The sequence below is a fragment of the Elephas maximus genome, chromosome 26, assembly GCF_024166365.1.
Source record: "Elephas maximus indicus isolate mEleMax1 chromosome 26, mEleMax1 primary haplotype, whole genome shotgun sequence".
NCBI lineage: Eukaryota > Metazoa > Chordata > Mammalia > Proboscidea > Elephantidae > Elephas > Elephas maximus.
In genome coordinates, this window is record NC_064844.1 from 25,064,654 (window position 1) to 25,085,168 (window position 20,515).

A 20,515-nucleotide genomic window follows, 5' to 3' on the forward strand; every position below is an offset into this window, starting at 1 on the left:
GGTTATTTCTCTTGATAGAGGCCCACATGATTCTTAAGGTTTCATTTTTTTTTTAATTCTTTTATCTGATTTTCCTTCAGATATGTTGGTGCCAAATGCTTTATCTTCAAGCTCACCAATTTTGCCTTCCACTTGCTCAATTCTGCTCCTCTGACTTTCTATTGAGTTGTCTCCTTCTGTAATTTTATTGTTAATCTTCTGAATTTCTGATTGCTATCTCTCTATGGATTCTTGCAGCTCATAAAATTTTTCATTATGTTCTTGAATAACCTTTTTAATTTCTTCAGCTACTTTATCTGTGTGTTCCTTGGCTTGTTCTGCATATTTCTTAATCTCCTTCCTAATTTTGTTCCTGATGTCTTGAAGTATCCTGTAATTTAATCTTTTGAAGTCTGCATCCAGTAATTCCAGGAAGGCATCTTTACCCAGAATACCCGTTCTTTATTTTGAGAGGTTGTTGAGGCGATCATGGCCTGTTTCTTTATGTGGCTTGATATTGACTGTTGTCTCTGAGCCATCTATAAGTTATTGTATCAGTTTATTTTATGTTTCCTTACTGTGTCCTAGCTTCTTGCTTTGTTTTGTTTTGATATACCCAAATGGGTTGCTTGAGTGAGCTAGGAAGCTTGATTATTTTTGCCTTTGAAGCCCTGATGTCCTGTCACCAGATGGCTAGAGCTGTTACCAGGTATATCAGTCTAGGAGTCCATTCACTTTTCTTGTATGAATTCAGCTCAGGTGTCCAAGTAGCTGATCATCAAGTGTGTGGTACAGGCTCTGTCCTACAGTCTTAGAGGGGCAGGGTTGATTGTTGTAGGTACCAGTACCTGGTTGCAGCAGGGGGTCATGCTCTGAACAAGGCAGGGGGCTGACAACCATCCCCCAAATATCTGTGAGGAAAGCACATCCATGTTCCCTAGATTTTACAGGTGGGTGGATTCTGCAGATGGACCGTGGGCACCCAATGCTTTTGTTTGTAAGGACTGGGAGGTACCAGTTATCCTTGTGCCCCTGTCACAGATGGCTGGGTGACCTGAGTGGAGCCACCAGTCCTTATGCCCCTGATGTGGGTAGGTAAGGACCCTATTTAAGAGGCAAAGTGGTGTCAAATATCAAACACCCACCTCTTCGCTGCTCATTTGAAACAGTTGCAGTCTGCCAATAAGGGCCTATTCTCCTGAAATAGGCCCACAGAGGTCCATGCAGGGAGGGGAAAGGTATTCAAAGTCCACAGACTGTTTATGCCTGGACAGGAGCTGCTTCAGTCCTGAACTCCCCCAGTTAGCAGAGCTGGCAAATTATCTTTTCCCCCTGTTGTCAATTTATTCCTACTCCAAGGCCAGGAGGATGGTTCTGGGTGCTCAACATGGCCTATCTCAGGCCAAGGGAAATCAACAGCCACTGAAGCCGGCTTGGGGGTTGAGGTGTGGTAAAATATTTGCAAATACTAGCTTTTGCCGAGAGCACCATTATACTTTGGTTCCGGAGGTGTGAGTAGGCTGTGCGGCTGGCTGCTCCTCCCTGAGGAACCTGTGGCCTAGCACTACCACCAGCCCGCTGCAGCCACTTCCGGGAATGGTGCCTGAGGGATTCCAGTGATTCAGGTCCAGTAACTCCTCTCTGCTTCCCCCTGCCACTCAGTCTGTTTTCTAACTTTGCCTTTGATATTCAGGGCTCCTAGCTTGTCATAAATATAACCGTTTCACTTGTTTTTTGGGGTCTTTGTTGTAAGAGGGATTGCAGGAAGTGCCCAAATATTCTGCCATCTTGGCCCTTTCCAGGCACTGCTTTCTTAGTGGTACAAGGTCCCCCGTCTCTCTGCTTGCTTCTTTCTTTTATATCCTAAGAGATTGCCTGAAGACACAATCCAGTCTTGTAGACTGAGGCCTGTGTCACTAACTCAATTGCCAGCCATCCTCCCTCATTAACATCATAGAGGCAGGATTTACAAAATATAGGAAAATCACACAATATTGGGAATCATGGCCAAACTGATACACACATTTTTGGGCAGACAGAATTCAATCCATCACATTCCACCCTTTGGCCCCCGCCAAAATTACATCTTTGCAAAATCTAAAACATATTCACCCCATCATATCATAGCAAAAGTCTTAACTCCAAGTCCAAAATCCAAAAATTCCTCTTCATCTGTGAAATCTTGACTAGAAGTTATCCACTTCCAGAGGTACAATGGCAAAAGAGGCACAAGCTAGACATTTCCATTACAAATGGGAGAAACTGGAGGAAAAGAAGGGATAATAGGCACCAAGCAAGTCAGCAGAACACATTTCAAGTCTTGAAAATAATTCTCTGAGACCATTTACACAACGGCCCTGCCCTCCAGACTCCAGGTATTGGCCGTACTCTCTGGATTCGGAGTGGAGGTCCCTCAGCCCTGGGCTTCAGCTCCGCCTTCCAGGCCCACTGGGACAGCAACTCTGCTTCCTAAGCTTTAGGCACACCATTCTCCTAGTCCATCTGAGTTGCAACTCCACCCTTAGAAATACCAGAGGCCCTGGCTCCACCCCTTGAGAACCCTGAGGTCATGGTCATACCTTTTGAGACTGAGGCAGCTTGGCTTCTTCTGTTCCTTGTGTCTTTAGCTTCTGTTTCCCGGCTTCTTGGCCTCTCGGCTCTGGGCCTTATGCCTGCATCTGCCCTGCTGGGGCAAGCGTTCCAAAGCTCAGTAGCTACACCAATAAGTGCCTGGAGGCACATCACTCTGCCAGGAAGCCTCCTGCACACAGGCACTCAGCTGTCTGGTTCCATGGGTCAGCAAGCCTAGCTCCACTGATAAGTGCCTGGAGGCACACCACTCTGCCAGGAAGCCCCCTGCACACAGGCACTCAGCTCTCTCGCTCCATGGGTCAGCTCCAGTGCTGTCTCACACTGGTCTTCTGGTTCTGCTGCTGCCAGTTCTCTGCTGCTGCTGCTTCTCTGCTGTTATCGCTCTTCTATCCATTCACAGTTTCAAAACCGCTTCCACATTTTAAGTATTTGGGACTCTCAGTCCCAAATGTCTTAGGCTGGGGCTCCTGCTCTCAGGCTGTGAAGATCAACGAGTTCCAAGACCTGCAGATAACCTGATAGCTCAAGGCCCAAGAGCTGGAGATCAGATGACAGGAGGCAGCTGCAGGATCCAGAGTGAGCAAAAAAAGCCAGAATGTCTGCTTATATTTGGGTGCAGGCCACTCCCCCAAGGAAACTCCCTTTTAACTGACTGGCCACTCACAGCAGATTCAGTCATGGGAGTGATCACATATAAACACTGAGAATCATGGCCCAGCAAATTTGACACAGAATCTTAATCATTACAGTGGTTAAGTGGTAGAATTATTCCTTCCATGCAGGAGATCGAGATTTGATTCCCAGCCAATGCACCTCATGCACAGCTATGACCCATCTTTCAGTATAAGCTTTGGTGTTGCCATGATGCTGAACAGGTCTCAGCAGAGCTTCTGGCAAGGCCTGGCAACCTACTTCTGAAAATCAGTCAATGAAAATTCAGTGGATTACAATGCCCTGGTCCCAGCCAATCACAGGGATTGTGCAGGACTGGGGCAGCATTTTGTTCCTTTGTGCATGGGGTCACCATGAGTTGGGGGGCAACACGAAGGCAGCTAATAACAACAGGGGCCAGTATGCCATATTAGAATATGCAGATGGGTTTAATATGACCTGCACCAAGTTTAAAAAAAAAAAAAAACTTTTTTAAAATTTAAAAGCCTTTATAGGCTTGCTCTTTCTTCTTCACAGCTAGTTTCTACCACTCTTATTTTTTACACTTGGCTTCGTCACATATGTACATTACCTGCCTGATTTCTATAGGATTTTGAGTTTGCAACCCTGGAATAGTTCCTACTATAAAGAAATATATTTTCAAAGTAAATTATACCTCAATTTCTTATGAGTTTGATTGGTGAGAATCAGCCTCACTGTGTCTAGTCAACCCCTGGGCCAGTAAGGACCAAAACCTAGGCTATAGGTAGTGACTTCACCAAGGTAATGTAATTCACAAGTTTTTTTTGTTAGACCCCCCCTCCCATACAGACTTCTTTGGGTGATACCTTGACCTACTTGTTGCGTTGCCCTTCCCCTTTTAAAAAATATTTCACTGTATTTTAGGTGAAAGTTTATATAGCAAATTAGGTTCCTCTTTTTAACAACTTTACACAAATTTTTCCATGACTTTGCTTACATTTTTCACAATGTGTTAACATTCTTATTATTTCAATTCTACTTGTTCTGTTTCCATTAATCTAGCTCCCCTGCTTAGGGTAAATGTTGATCACTGGCCTCATAAGCACAGTATTCACGGGTGATCTTGTTTATTTTATAAGCCAATCAAGTATTTGGATGAAAGGTGATCACTGGGATCAGCTTCAGATCCAAGCTCAAAGGATATCTTAGGGCAATAGTTTCAAGGGTTCCTCTAGTCTCTATCATTCCAATAAATCTGGCCTTTTTCAGGAATTTGAGTTTTTTTCTACATTTTTCTCCCTTTCTATCCAGAATCTTCTATTGTGCCCCTGGTCAGAATTGTCATTAGTGGTAGCTGGGCACCATCTAGTTCTTCTGGTCTCAGGCTAGATGAGGCCATGGTTCAAGTGAGCTATTAGTCCTGTGAACTAGTTTCTTCTATTCTCTTTTGTTCCAGATGAGTACAGATGAATAATTGTATCTTAGATGGCCACTCACAAGCTTTTAAGACTCCAGATGCTACTCACCAAACTAGGGTGTAGAACATTAACTTTATGAACTATGTTATGCCAATTGACCAAGTTATCCCACAAGACTATGGTTCCAAGACTTCAAATCCAGTAAACCAATCCCAAGAGATGTTTCATCATATCTAGGAAGTATCCATAACTGTGCCCTCTATGTTTGTTATATATGTGAATACATACACAGCTCACATAAACCTATGTATATATATATATATATATGCCTACAGATACATCTGACACCAGCAATGATTTTCAATCACCTCCTATGCATGCAAAAGCTAGACAATGAATAAGGAAGACCGAAGAAGAATTGATACCTTAGAATTATGGTGTTAGAAAAGAATATTGACTATACAATGGACTGCCAAAAGAAAAAACAAATCTGTCTTGGAAGAAGTACAGCCAGAATGCTCCTTAGAAGCAAGGATGGCGAGGCTACATCTCACATACTTTGGACAGGCAAGGAGGAAGATCAATTCCTGCAGAAGAACATCGTGGTTGATGAAGTAGAGGGTCAGTGAAAAAGAGGAAGACCTCCAACGAGATGGACTGACACAGTGGCTGCAACAATGGGCTCAAGCATAACTAAGATTGTGAGGATGCCACAGGACCCGGCAGTGTTTTGTTCTGTTACACATACGGGTCGCTATGAGTTGGAACTGACTTGATGGCACCTAACAACAACAGATACGCCTATACACAAATGCCCATATACTCACATGTGCCTTCCTATACCCATATATGCATCATATCTACCTATGCAACCACACATGTATTTTTTCGTTGTTACTGTTGTTGCAAAATTGTGTGTTGTAGCATTTACCAAAATTGTCCATTATTCTACTTTTTTTTTCAATTTTTATTGTCCTTTTAGTCAAAGTTTACAAATCAAGTCAGTCTCTTGCACAAAAACGTATATACACCTTGCTATATACTCCCAATTGCTCTTCCCCTAATGAGACAGCCCGCTCTCTCCCTCCACTCTCTCTTTTCATGTCCATTTTGCCAGCTTCTAACCCTCTCTACCCTCTCATCTTGCCTCCAGGTAGGAGATGCCAACATAGTCTCAAGTGTCCACCTGATCCAAGAAGCTCACCCCTCACCAGCATCCTTCTCCATCCCATCGTCCAGTCCAATCCCTGCCTGAAGATTTGGCTTTGGGAATGGTTCCTGCCCTGTGCCAACAGAAGGTCTAGGGGCCATGACCGCCAGGGTCCTTCTAGTCTCAGTCAGACCATTAAGTCTGGTCTTTTTATGAGAATTTGGGGTCTGCATCCCACTGCTCTCCTGCTCCCTCAGGGGTTCTCTGTTGTGTTCCCTGTCAGGGCAGTCATCAGTTGTAGCCGGGCACCGTCTTGCGTACTTCTTAGTGTCTTCATTTACCTTGGACAAGTTGTGCAGACTTCACTCATATTATTGTCTTTCCCATCACCAAAAATAACAAGTGTCTACTATCTAGACAGTAGATTCCCCCTCCCTCTCCCTCCCATCCCTGGTAACCATCAAAGAACGTTGCTTACTGTGTGTATACCTATTCTTGACTTTTTATAAAAGTGAGACCATACATCATTTGTCCTTTTGTGATTACCTTGCCCCCTTTTTAACTGAGCCCTTCTGATAGCCTCCTAGGGACCAGAAAGCCTTTTTTGTCTCTTGACTGTTTGTTGCTCCTCCTCCCTGCTTGGCAGAGACATACGGCCTGGAGGTGGGGCAGCTGCCTTCCACCGTGAGGAGACATGCATGAGAGGGAGGCCTGATGGAGCAAAAAGATGAAAGAAAGATTAAAAAAGCCACATCAGCCTTGGGCTACCTACCTCCAGATTTGTTTGGGACAAATAAACTCCTATTTGTATAAGCAATTGTGTTAGGTATTTCTTCCCCAATGAAACTTTTTCCTAAGTTATCTCCCTAATAAGATGCTCAGGACAGAGACCATGCTTTATTTATCTTTATATCCTCAGTACCTTGTTCTGTGTCTGCGTATAGTAGGTCTTCAACACATAGTTGTTTAACCAATTAATAAATGTGCTATTCATTGGAAGAAGCTGAGATATTTTACAAACACAAAACTACAATTTAGACAGAGTCACTTATTTCATAAGTGAACAAGATAAGTAAGAACAAAAAAAGCAAATTAATAGATCAAGCTTTAGGTTGGCCAAGCTTTTTCTAAGAAAATTATTTAAATTCTCTGCACTGAAGAATAATTATTCTTAGTAGTAAAAGCCTGTAACCCGATTCTTAGTAGTAGTAGTGATAATAATTATGCATATTAAGTAACACTGCAAACCTGAGAGATAGTTGCTATTATTATCCCCATTTTATGGTTGAAGAAACTGAGGTACAGAGGCCCAAGGTCATATAGCTAGTTAACAATATATCTAGGATACAAATCTAAGCAACCTGGTTACAGCCTGCCTTCTCAACCACTATACCATACTAAGTAACTGCAGAGTAACTCAAGCGCAGCTGTTCTCTTAAAAGTCTATTTCTAATTTATGAGGAAAATGTTCTTGAAAGCAAGCATTTCTAAATCTGCAATATTATTTCCTCATTATGTTCTAGCTGGCTATTTGGCTACAACAAAGCGCAAAGATAATTTCACTGATGTGTTTCAGTAAGCCAAATTTTCCAGGCAACTTCCGCTCCAGAGGGTGACTGTAAGGAGGATATGCTCAACTAGATTTAATGATCTGGAAAATAGGGACGGATTTTATCCCCAAGGTAGGTAAGAAAAAACCAAGCTCCATCCCTACAGCTGCTATTTGCTCTAAGATTAGCCCACTAACAATGGCAACAGGATAGATGCAAGCAGGTTAATTACGCTGAAGAGCTGGTCTTAATAGGAATTATACCCTTGGGAGGGTCTTCTTACAGGTAACTCAACTCTCCCTACAGAAGCCTCATCTTTTTTTTTCTACCAAGTGCACCTGTCCTCTTGGCCTCCTCCAACTATCCTTAAAGGGTTTATGTGTGTGTGTGGAGGGGCGGCCCTCCTTTCTTCTCTATCCTGTAGCAAATTATAAACCCGTATTTGAGCTTTCTAATGAAAAAGAGTAAAAAAAAAAAGACTAGTCTACTGAACACGTAGGGGAAAAAAAATCCTCTTTGGTATAGAAGGCCGATGAAAATGATTATGTGTGAGGGAAAACCATCCCGAGTTTATGCTATTCAGTGCATCACTGTATTGTCTTGAAATGATGGTAAGACACTTGGAGTCATTTTTTAAAAATATTTACAGGGCACTGGGATCCCTAATGCAGCTACTTCCCATATATTATTTGGGAGTTGTACACATTGTTTAGTGAGATGTTAAAAAATATGTTTTAAGTTTTTGAAAATGTTAGGTAACATAATTGATAAATTCGTAACATATCAGAGAGTATATTTTATAACGTTCATTATTTACCTTCTCTTTTTCAAGAATGTGCATCACTCCATTTGCCAGTCTAAGATATTCCCTTTTATAGCTATGGAACAGGAAAGAGGGAAAAGCAATGGCCAATTCCTTTCTCCTTTTTTACTGGTGAGATTCTTGGCAACTGCATCTTCTCAGATTCTTCCACAAAGAAATGATTTTTCTACCTGCTCGTAACCTTGCTTTTTGTGGATATTTCATTCATAGTGTGCTAAACCACACTTCATCTTTAAATTACCTTTCTTTGGCTATTTGTTCAAGGGCTATGTGAGCCCTGAACTGCAATCGGGCTTCCATGGCATAGTCTTTGTAGTTTTTTATGTTGTCTAGGCTCTTTTTTGCACTGACATAATCTCCTTTTAGATAGTATAGGATTCCCAGTTCATAGTGAGTGTACGGCACCAAGTAGTGATCATATTTTAACAACTTCTCCTTTTGAATGACGTGATTAAAGTACTGCTCGGCCCTCGAATATTTGCCTAAGTGTTTCAAGCATAGGCCTTTCAGTAAATGTAATAAACTTATGTCATCCGTGCCATACTCTTTACTTGGATTTTCTTTTAAAATGTCTTCTCCTTTGTCAATGAGTGACAGCCAGCTTGAAATAAGGTCTAGTCTTTTGCTCATAACTCGGAAGCCGCTCCAGGCATAAAGGAATTCCAGAATAGGCTGTGCTGTAAACCAGCCAGAAGTAGTAGCATAGCGCTCGCCCTTCTCAGCCACAAACTTTTCTATCGGCACAGAAGTTCCAAAAATTTTTATTCTCAGGCTATCCACTTTTAAAAAGAGCGCATTCATGTCCTCACTTACCAAGTCAGAAGGAAGCAAGGCCAATATGATCGCCTTACTGTACGTATAGATTGCCTTGGACCACCTGCTGTGTTGAGACAGTAGGCTGGCATAGTGGTAAGCTTCCCTCCACTCCTGCAGAAAAATGTGGCACCACATAAGTTCCCAGTAACAGAGGTGATGAATCTGCTTCCACTCATTCTGAATAAAAATGCACTTCCGTAATTTAACCTGTGCAAATTCAAAATGTCCTTTCAGCATTCTAAAACGTGCATGGAAAAATACAAGTATGACACAGTTTGGAAATTTCCGAAGGTAGGTTAGAAAGAGACCATCTATAGCAGAATTGTAACCCTTTTCAACACCAAAAGCTATATTAATATAATTGTAATAGAAGAGTAGAGTAAAAGCACTTAAGATATCATTTATATGGTTTTCAGATGCACTCTCCTGAAGCAAACCCAAGCCTACCTCCCTATCACCAAAATATCCAACAATATTAAGTAGTTTAAGTGTCTTTGGTGGTACCAGTGATAACATCAAATTGAATGCTCCAAGTCCAAATTTTATTCCTCCAACCAGGTGTTTGTGGGATTTGCTTTGGTAGTTAGGTATTTGTATTAATACTTGCTGACAGTCCTTGTATATTTGGTAACTTAACCCAACGTTAATCCCACTTTTGAGAAAACCAAGCAGAGAGTCATCCTGTATAAAAGTTACTGCGGATTTCAAGATCAAACACTCGGCATAGCAGATTTCTGCATGCAATTCCTCTTCTTTGAGAGCTTTTATTCCGTGTTTAGTCACTATACGAGACAAAGACGTTATCCTAGATTTTCTTCGGAAACTGTTACAGGTTTTCAAAGCGTTCTTTGCAGTGGTCATTCCAATCTGTATATCATGTGGCTCAAAAGTTAGGATGGCCTTGACAACCATAAGGATATCGTAAATTAGGGCATGGTACATGCTGTTATGAGACCATGGATAAATGAGATTTATGGCATCTGAGAATCTGTTATTTAGAAATAAGTACAATCCAGTCGTGCATTCTTCCAGGGAAGATATTAAATTCATTGTTGTTGCTACAGGGATAACTTCATAGGCATCTTCAAACCTGTCCTCCTTATCATTTTCATTTTTACTTCCAGTAAGTGACATACTTGCTTCTCGGCTTCAGGGACAGGAAATGCCTGAAGTGGAGCGATGGGGCTGCAATGAGGATAGCTCAGCCCGAGGTGTCGCTGTTATGATGGAAGCAAGCAAACTAACTAATATCGGCGAAGTGCAGCATCAGGGTATTCTCATCTATGTCAGGCAACAAAAAAAGAAAAAAAGACAGTTTATTTACCCAGAAGACGCATTCCTGAAAAGTTCAAATCATTTGGAAGGTAGTAAAGGAATTACGCTCTTTTAAGACGCTGTAAAGTAAACCTTTTGTAAACAGAAGGGTTCTTTCCTAACCATGCCTCCAATAAATCATTTTCATAATATGGTATGTACAGTGGTAGCTGTAAAATTTGTCCGTAGGAAGGTCTTCAGGACAAGAATCTGGCTAGAAGAGGGAGTGTATTCGCATAGTTCTCGTGTTAAGACTGAAACTCTTCGCTGTCGAGACGATTCTGCTTGGGACTCCGACTCACAGCGGCCCTGTAAGACAGAATAGAACTGCCCCCATATGGTTTCCAAGGAGTGCCTGGTGGATTCGAACTGCTGACCTTTTGGTTAGCAGCCGAGTGCTTAACCACTCTGCTGCCAGGGCTCCATTAAAACTGAGGAAGGGGTGAACTGTCCACACCAAAGAATAAACATTTCAGGGATGAAAAATCCACCCCATGCTATTTTTAGTACCACCATTGCACTTGCAGATATTTTCATTGAAAATTAGGTCTTGGTGAAATATCATAGCCAGTGGAATGGGACTTTGGACATGCAAAGTGCTGTGTAAACTAAGATTTCCTAGCATTGTTGCAGGTAGAAGACAAAATCAAATTCAAATGTAAAAGCTGTTATCACACCATTACTATCGCATCTAGGTGGGAAATCTTTTTTCCTACGGGGAGTCATTCAACATCTGGAAGGTGAGTCTGAGTGGGCACAACTGGAGACCAATTACAAATAGCAAACTACTTAATTTATTCATGAAAACATATAGGTTCAATTTATCCATTTTAAAAGCAGAAAGAGAAGACACGACATTTCAATCTGTAAAGATTACAATAAATAATGATTAAAAGCATACTTTAAAATGTACTTGAATTCTGTGTTTTGATAAGTTAAAAGACAGGAGTGAAAGGTAAAGGAGAGGAGACTAATCAAAGCAAAAGGAAAAGAAAAGCAAAAAGAGATGTGGATTTCCACACAGAGGGAAAGCAAAAACAAAGAGGGAAAACACCTTGTTACACATGAGAAAAAATGATGGGGAGGACAGCCCCAGAGGTGTTATTTTAGGTATATTGCTTGTTTTACACCTTAGGGTTCAGCTATGTTTCAGGGTATTAGCAGCTGTAATCACTACCCTTTGAAAAGCTACGTTACTGATTAATTTACCCAAAAGGCTCAGTTCTGAGTGGAAAAGCTATGCAGCCCTTAAAGGAAATTATAATTGGGGTGGCAAAAGCAGTGGCTAGATCAGGGTTAGCTGGAGAAACCTGGATGAGAACAGGATTCAACCCAAGGACAAAGTTTCCTTTCCTCTGCCCTAAACCAAGATGCTTTCAAATTACAGCCTACAGAATCCCTATTCTTCTTTCAAGACAGCTCAATTTTTATTTTTCTGAAGACTTATGGAAGTCTGGCAGCCCAGTCTCTCCCACGGCGTTCTGTACAGGTCTCTGTCAGAGTTCACCTCACTGCATTGTGATTATTTATACACCTCCCTTCACCACTAGCCTGGGAGCTGCCAGGCATAATCTGTGCCTTACTCCATTTTATATCCTAGTTCTAGCACACTCCCTTGTGCAAAGTAGGCAGTAATAAATGTTTGGTAGATGAATTTAGGTAGCCACAAAATATTTCTAGAAATTCCTTGAAAGTTGTGAACTCCTCTTTCTGCCACATAATTACCAGGCTCCCTAAACCCGAAGAGCACATAAAGGTATAACCATAATGATTCCCTGTAACAAAATTTATTTGTATTTTTTTTCCTTCTAATTTTTGGATTGGGGTTCTTTTTTTTAACCCATCTCAAGGGTACACATTTTCAGAGATGTTGGGGGAAGCTTATTCCCTGGTGTTAATGTTCCCATGAGGGGACTTTTCAGTCAGGGGAATACCTTTAGCAGAAGGGTTGACTTCTGGCTTGGAGTCGACAGAAGAAATTGGGAAAGCGTAGCTCAATGCCTTCTGGTTTCCTTGTTTTGGAGCCAGCCTGCCCAAAATCTGAAGAGGAACAACAGAAAGAGTCTGTTTTCTGCAGGCTTGCACCTGCAGGGGAAAGCTGTGTCCAGCTGTGTCTGTGACCAGGTGGGCAAATCTAACTCCGTGATAGAGCATTAGCCAGCCCACTTGGCAACACATCTGAAGCCACAGTCACTATCAACTTCATCAATAAAAAAGGGTCGTGTTTTGATCTCCTTTAGCCCAACTCCTGCATCTCATTTGTTCTTAACTCAGGAGAGGAAAAGGGATGTCATTTATTGACCCCTAGAACCATCTCCTCCTCCTTCTACTCTTGCATTCTCCATCTAGACTGTCTTTCCTAGTCTCCTCCCATATCCATCAGTGACCAAATCCTGTCAATTCTACCTTGACAGGTGGAATAAGGTGCTTCTCTCCTGTCCTCCAAATTACCCTGGGCTTACTACTCTAACAATGCTTATTACAATGCTTGCTATTTATGTTAAAAAGCACAGGCTGTCAAGCTGGATTGCTTAGGTTTGAATTCTGATTCTTCCACTTACTTGGCCTTATTGCGCTTCTATTTCCTCATCGACAAACAGGGGATAAGAGTACCTCTATCAAGGGGAGGTTGAGAGGATTATGTGACTTCATACATGTAAAGCACAACAGTATCTGGCATACATAAATAGTAAACACTAAATAAATACTATTATTTTGTACCACCCCCATAGCCTGGCATAGAGTAGGTGCTTACTGAACTGTTTAAAATGAGGTTTGGGGTGCAAACTGCTTTGTATAGGAAGCCTAAAGCTTTTGGTTACAAAGTCACACAGATGTTGCTCTTCTTCCGCTTAAAATGCTCTCCCTGTCTGAAATGTCTCCCCTACTTCTACCTACTTGCCTAAGTTTTCCTTTTTCTTTAGGGATTCAATTCAATTCTTCCTTCCTATTCCATGCTTTTTTTTTTTTTTTTTAGTCCATGAGGCCTTCTTTCATCACTCCAGTTCAGAATGAGCTCTCTCTCCTACTTCTTATAATATTGTCTGTATAACACAATTTATTGCCTATCATATATCATTATAGTCTTCAGGTACATATCCTCACCACACAAAGTAGTGAAATGCTTTGCTGGATAGTAGGCTCTGGATAAATATATATATTTTTTACTATGAAGAGAATAACAATAGAAATATTATCCAGAATTTACCTCTAGTGCTATACTCTTTAGGTTGTATTTTCTTCATAAGTCTATATTTGTGAAACTATGGATGATGTTATTTCACTTACTAAGCCAACAATGGTCTCCTAGAGTTGCTAAATCTAATCGACAATTTTCGTTTCTTATCTCGGTCTTTCTACAGCCCCTGACATCCTTGGTTAGTCTCTCCTTGAAATTCTCTCTACCAGGAAACCTTAGTAATTTTGTACTGGCTAGAGCTTGGCATTGCACAGAGAAAGGTAGCTGGGTATGAGGCTAGAGAGAGAAGCAGAAACCAGAGCTTGATGAGGCCAGGTATGCCAGCCTGAGGAGCATGGACTATATCCTAAAGACAATGGAGAGACACTGAAGAATTCAAGTGGCGAGAGAAAGAAACAGAATGAGAGAGAGAGTGAGAGAAAGAGATCTCTTCATTTGGAAAGATCATTCTGGTAAGGAGACTAGATTGGGGGAGGCTAATATCGAGCCAGGAAGACCAGTCAGTTAGGGTGCTTGAGTAAGGTAGAGAGGGAGAGGCTGAAGATACAGAAAGGAACAATTCAATAAAAAGGAAGCATAAGAGGATGCATAGAGCACACGTGAAGGGAGGAGCACTGTTCTTTGTGCTGGTATAGAGCACTGAGCAAAACAAAGACTCTGCTTTCATGGAATTGATTTTCTTGGGAGAAGGCCATTGTGGTGGGGGAAAAGAGGCAACAAATAAATGAACAAATAACATGTCAGCTTTCATATATGCTATGAAGAAGAATAAAACAGGGTAAGGTCAAATAACGAATTTAGAGATGGGCTGTGAGGTACTTGCTATTTTAAGTGGGGGAGTGAGGGAAGGCCGCCCTGACAAGGTGACATTTGCACAGAGCTGGAAGATGTGCTTGATTCGGAAGTCTCCTGATCACCCTTCTTTCAGTCTAAGATAAGTGAACATCCTATGTTTTCATGATGCTCTGCACTTACCTCTAGGTCGGCACTTGCTATATGTATTTTTAAATATTTGTGTTCTGACTGTGTGTCTTTTATGTCTTTCTTTATCACCAAGTACAATGATTGGAACTTAGTTATTTAACTAAATTAATAGTTACTGAACAGCTATGACAATTCTCAAATTATGTATACTAAAATAAATTTCAGATTAAGTAATCATTTAACTGTTATATATCTATGAATACAAAGGACTGATGTACTTAATATAGAAAAAGTTCCTACGAACCAGTAATATAAAAGAAATTCCCCATCAGAAAAATCAGCAAGTGACAAAAAAATTGCCAATAAGTATAATGTTCAACCTCACTCTAAAACAACAAAATGCAAATTAAAAATAAAATATCTATTTAAAAAAAATCAAATTGGCAAATAAAAAAGATTATAACTGTCAAGTACAATTATAAGGTGTAGAGAACCAAATACTCTTATAGATTTGTTGGTGGGTGCAACCTTTTTGGAGAGCAATTTGACAATAGGTTTTAAAAGCTTGTAAATTTTTCATACCCTTTGGCCTAGCAATTTCACTTACAGAATTATTCTAAAGAAATAATCAGAGAGGTGCATGAAAATCTATACAAGTTATGTTCATTTCAGTATTATTTATAATATAAAAAATGGAAGCAGTCTAAATTTCTTAAAAAACCCATATGCAAATATAATAACGTTGTACGACAATATTTAAGGACTTGGGAAATCATTTCAGGTGTAATGCTAAGTAACAAAAGCAGATTTTTAAACTTTATTTTATTTTTTGTGGTTGTTGAGAATATATACCACAGACCATACACCAATTAAACAATTTCTACATGTACCATTCAATGATAGTGATTACATTCTTCAGGTTGTACAACCATTCTCAACCTCCTTTTCCAAATTGTTTCTTCCCCATTAACATAAACTCACTACGCTCTAAGTTTCCTATCTAATTTTTTGAGTTGCCATTGTCAATTTGATCCCATATAGTTATTAAAAGAGCACAGCGCTTAAAGCAGACGTTCTTTACTAATTAAGCTAAATTGTTGTTTGATTTAAAGAAGACTTCAGGGGATATTTTAACAAAAGTATATGATCCAACTCTCCCCTCCCCCAGAGGTGTAGATAAAAACTGGAACTATACATTTGAGAATATTGATAATGGTTGTATCTGAGTGATGGCATTATGGATAATTTTTATATTCTTTTTTATTTAATAACACTCAATAAATATTGTGTACTTACTCTATGATAAGGAGCCCTGACGGCACAATGGTTAAGTGCTTGGCTGCTAACAGAAAGGTCTAAAAGTTCGAACCCACTCAGTGGCTTCATAGGAGAAAGACCTGGGGATCTCCACCTGTAAAGATTACAGCTCTACTCTGTTATATTGGGTCGCTATGAGTCGAAAGTCAACTCAACAGCACTTAACATCAACAACAACTCTATGATAAGGACTCTGCTAGGCACTTGTCATACAGTGGTTACTAAGATAGATTTGGTCCATGTCCTCAAAAAACTCACAGCCTAGGATTTGTGCTTTTCTCTATATAATTTTCACAATTAACATGTTACTTTTATAATCAGAAAAAAATGCCTATAAGCAGCTTTGCGTGCATTATCTCATTTAATTCTCACAACAACTATATGAGGTAGGTATTGCTGTCATTTCTCTTTTACATATGAAGAAACTGAGTCTTAACAACGCTAAGTGACTCGCCCAACGTCATACAGTTGGTGTGTGGAGGGCCAAGACTCAAACCCAGGTGGACGGACTTCAGAGCTCAAACTCATAGTCATGATGCTATATCGTACGGTATGAGCCCAACTTTTTTTTTTTTTAAGTCACTCAAAAATATTTATGGAGCATCTGCTTTGTGTCTGGCACTGTTTACTGGCTCAAGCTACACTAGTGAACAAGACAAAGGTTTTATCTGGGCAGTTAGACCATGTATGGTCATTGCATTTTTTCATTTTACTTTTTTATATTTTTCACATTCTACAAGAAACAAATTTTTTTTGGAATTTAAAAAAGTTGTTACATTATCAATTTAATATTACAAAGATAATTAATAATCTTATCCATTAATCCAATGGATTAATTGGCCTAAATAGATAAAAGCATGTAATACTACAGCCCAAAATCATTCAGAATTTTAAAGTTGGATAAATTATGATTATCAGCTTTGTATCATTTTATAAGCATGCTTGAAAGAATGATAAGTAAATGAATATAAATGAGACATTAGATGTTTAAAATGTTTAAGTGGTTTTTCTAAAACTGACAGTAGATTGCAGAGACAGGGTTCAGTTTCAAGTCTTCAGAGTCATAGATCACTGTATTTCCCAGGGCTTTGAATGGGTTCGTTTGGTTTGAACCTCTGCTGAGAATTTGCAGTTCTAGCAAGTTCTCTGCTGAGAACTTGCATCTCAACCCCAGATATACTGAATCAGAATTACATTTTAACAAGACCCCCAGGTGAGTCTTATATATAACTTCCTGAGAATTGTTAGAAAGCCAAATTCTCAGCAGGAAACTTGTTCGAAATGCAAATTCTCAGCAGGAAACTTGTTCGAAATGCAAATTCTCAGTAGGGGTTTGAATTAGAACGAAATGGTTTGAAGCCCTGCTCTTTTCATGATGTCATACTCTCTTCATTAGACAGGTAGGTGGATGACTTTGGGCAAATCATTTAATGTCTGATTCTACAAGTTTTTAAGTATGAGTAGGACTTTTATTGGTAGCGCGATTGCTAAGGAATATTATAGGGATAAGAATGACACAAGCAAAAGGGCAGAGGCTTGTCCAAGAACGACTGGTTCACCTGTATTCGTAGAGGAAAAAAATGAGATTATATATATATATAGGGTCGCTCTGAGTCAGAATTGACTCAACAGCACTGGGTTTGGTTTTTGGTTTATATATAAAGCACTTAATACAGTATCTAACACATAGTAAGTAATTAATGAATATTACCTTTTAGTAAGATAATTGGCGGGTAGAACTCTCTTTTGATACATGAGAAAAATGAGGCCCAAAAGGTCTGTGACATATCAAAGATTATATGATTTGGTTACATGATCTTAATAATAAATAAAGTTAATAATAGAGATAAGAATCTATGCTGACTTCCCAATTCAATGCTTTTTCCAGTTCACTGTGAAGATGCTGTTGGGGGAATGTGACTGTATCTTGGACAGTGTAGATCACACTCCACACCACTGAGCTGCTGGAACAGCGAGTCAATCACCGTGTCTTTCTGTCAAACCCTAGTTTACTCCAACTATTACTTTGCGTTTATTTTCCTTTGTTAACAGGAATAGCTTGTTAATTGTGAACACTTTCTTACTACAGCTCTTCTATCTTTCCATATTCCAAGATGCTTAAGGGTATAAAATAACCTTTCCTCGAGAGTCCTTAATAAAGTTTCATTTAAAGAGTGAATATATTTAATGGGTAGGCAATACAGAGTCTAAACTTTAATAACTTACCCTTAAAATATGCCCTGAGAGTTAGTACCTTTATGAAATTACATACTTTTGCTGATTAAAAAAAAGATTACAGAATTTGACATTTAAGCTAATTTAAATACGTTACATTATAATGACTTCTACTTCTAGAGATTTCTACTCCCAGAGAATTAAATACGTATTTCTTTTGTGGTTCTACATGGGTATTAAAAATGAAAACACCAAAAAAAAAAAAAAAAAAGGCATCATAGTTTGGGTTTGCAAGTTTATCAAAAAAGAAATTAAAATATCAATAAATCATAAGACTTTTAAAGACTCAGTTGTAAAAAGCTAGTGACTGACAGGGTGTAAAAGTGAGGGTGTTTTGTTTTTTTTAGACATTCGTGGTGCATTCATAATGAGTAGGTACATTTCCACACTAGTTTATCTTTGTACATTGCAAATATTTCAAGGCACAAAATGGCTGGGGACTATTTTTCCAAAGAAAGAGCTGTCATGTAGGCCACCATACTAAGTAATAAATTGAAATTATATAATAATTGAAAGGGTTTTATCTGAACTAGTGAAAAGGTTAAACAATATTTTGGAAGAATGAAGTTTTATTAATTTCAAATTATATATACACATATACATATATATATGTGTGTGTGCATATATATATATATATGGAAACCCTGGTGCCATAGTGGTTAAGTGCTACGGCTGCCAACCAAAGGGTTGGCAGTTTGAATCCGCCATGCGCTTCTTGGAAATTCTGTGGGGCAGTTCTATTCTGTCCTATAGGGTCGCTAAAAGTTGGAATCTACTCAATGGCACTGGGTTTTTTTTTGGTTTTGTGTACATATATATATATAGTGCCACAGTAAAGGAAGAAAACAACAAAAGGTAAACATGAAATACAACGTTTCAGGATGCCTACTGACCCAGAGTAGCGGAAAGGGAGGCTCTCATTATCTCTTGAAAGACTGCAGGAACAGATGAGCTTTGGGATAAAACCAGCAGCCACAAAACCCTAGGAATTCTTCTACTAAATTTAACCAGGTTTTCAGGGGAGGCAGGTAATACCCACTTAAAGAATACATACAAATATAAATAAATAAATACATATAAAAATATGAATATATATATGTGAAACCCTGGTGGTGTAGTAGTTAAGAGTTTGGCTGCTAACCAAAAGGTCAGCAGTTCAAATTCACCAGCTGCTCCTTGGAAACCCTATGGAGCGGTTGTACTCTGTCCTATAGGGTCTCTATGAGTCAGAACCAACTCAATGGCAATGGTTTTATATATATAGAGAGAGAGAGAGAGAGGCAGATGTGCTTCAAGGCAATTTAAGAGACAATAGATTGACCAGGAACTATATAAATCAACAGGCTAATTATAAACAAGGGAATGGAATGGAAGATGGCTATACATATATGTACATGTATCTATATTATATATACGTATATAATATATGACATATACATATACAATATATATACATAAGTATATAGTAAGTTATAGTAAGTGGTATACTATCAGAAGTAATAGCTTTGGAGTTTCACAGCACTGGAGGCAGGAAAGAGTTAGAAAAGTGGGAAAGGATTTGTGAAAAATTTGACAGGGATTCTGAGTAACACTCACGGTAAGAAAGAACAGTCATTAACAGAAAATAAATGACAATAATTGCTATTATATATGAAATAATAGAATCCAAATCAATCAAGTTTAAAATATATACATACACACTGTGTCTATATCCTACTAGACTTCATTGAGGGCAAGACACATATCTTTTTATCCTGGTGTTTTAAACACAATAGCTTACACTTACCAAGAAACCAAAACCAAACCTGTTGCCATCAAGTTGATCTGCACTCATAGCGACCCTATCAGGCAAAGCAGAACTGCCTCCATATGGTTTCCAAGGAGCAGCTGGTGGATTCAAACAGCAGACCTGTGGTCAGCAGTCATGGCACTTAACCACACTGGGCTACCAGGGCTCCAGCTAAGACTTACTAGCTGCCTAATACACAATTTTGAGGAAGAAAAGATGAAAAGAAGTACACATATCTTCACTGGATTCTAGATTAGTCAGTATAAAAACAGTGTTACGTAATTTATACTCTCCTTCCAGTACCTCAAGTGAATGCATGTAAATATTCAGTTTTCCTTTCAAGGAAGCGTGAAGGCTCCTAAAGGAACCAAAACTTGGACCTCATTAGCACCTCATTCTGACATTTAACTGTAGCAACACACTGCCTTCCTGAAATCTGAGTTGACCAAAAATCAAGATCATGCTGATGCCTTCCAATATTGTGCCAGAATAAATGGAGCCAACAAAATTCAGGAAAATAACCTGGTTCTTTATACCTGGAAAGAGCAACTCAGCAAACTGATCTTCATTGCAGAAATTTTACATCTTGTATGAGAAACCTTGAACCTGTTGCATTGCAGGGATGGGGGGCTTGGAGAATGAGAGGGATTAAAAACATAATATACAACTTTCCACAGTATGCTAAACAGATGGAACAACTCAAAGGTGAAGTGGGGTTTGTTCTGGGGTTTTTCTGTTTGCTTGGTGGTTGTTTTTTAATAATACCAACAGTGTCC

General features: G+C 39.4%; 1 protein-coding gene across 1 annotated transcript; it reads right to left on the bottom strand.

The window, feature by feature from the left end:
• Nucleotides 1-8,151: 8,151 nt before the first annotated feature.
• LOC126068077 (tetratricopeptide repeat protein 39B-like) lies at nucleotides 8,152-12,297 on the bottom strand. The gene is made up of 2 exons (XM_049870452.1): nucleotides 12,210-12,297; nucleotides 8,152-10,242 (listed from the first exon to the last, which is right to left on the bottom strand). Exon 2 carries the CDS (start codon nucleotides 10,093-10,095, stop codon nucleotides 8,383-8,385), a length of 1,713 nt encoding a protein of 570 aa, XP_049726409.1. The 5' UTR covers nucleotides 10,096-10,242; nucleotides 12,210-12,297; the 3' UTR covers nucleotides 8,152-8,382.
• Between the last annotated feature and the right edge of the window lie 8,218 nt (nucleotides 12,298-20,515).

Excerpts from the sequence above, each read along its gene's own strand:
- LOC126068077 (XM_049870452.1), bottom strand. The coding sequence starts at position 10,095 with ATGTCACTTACTGGAAGTAAAAATGAAAATGATAAGGAGGACAGGTTT.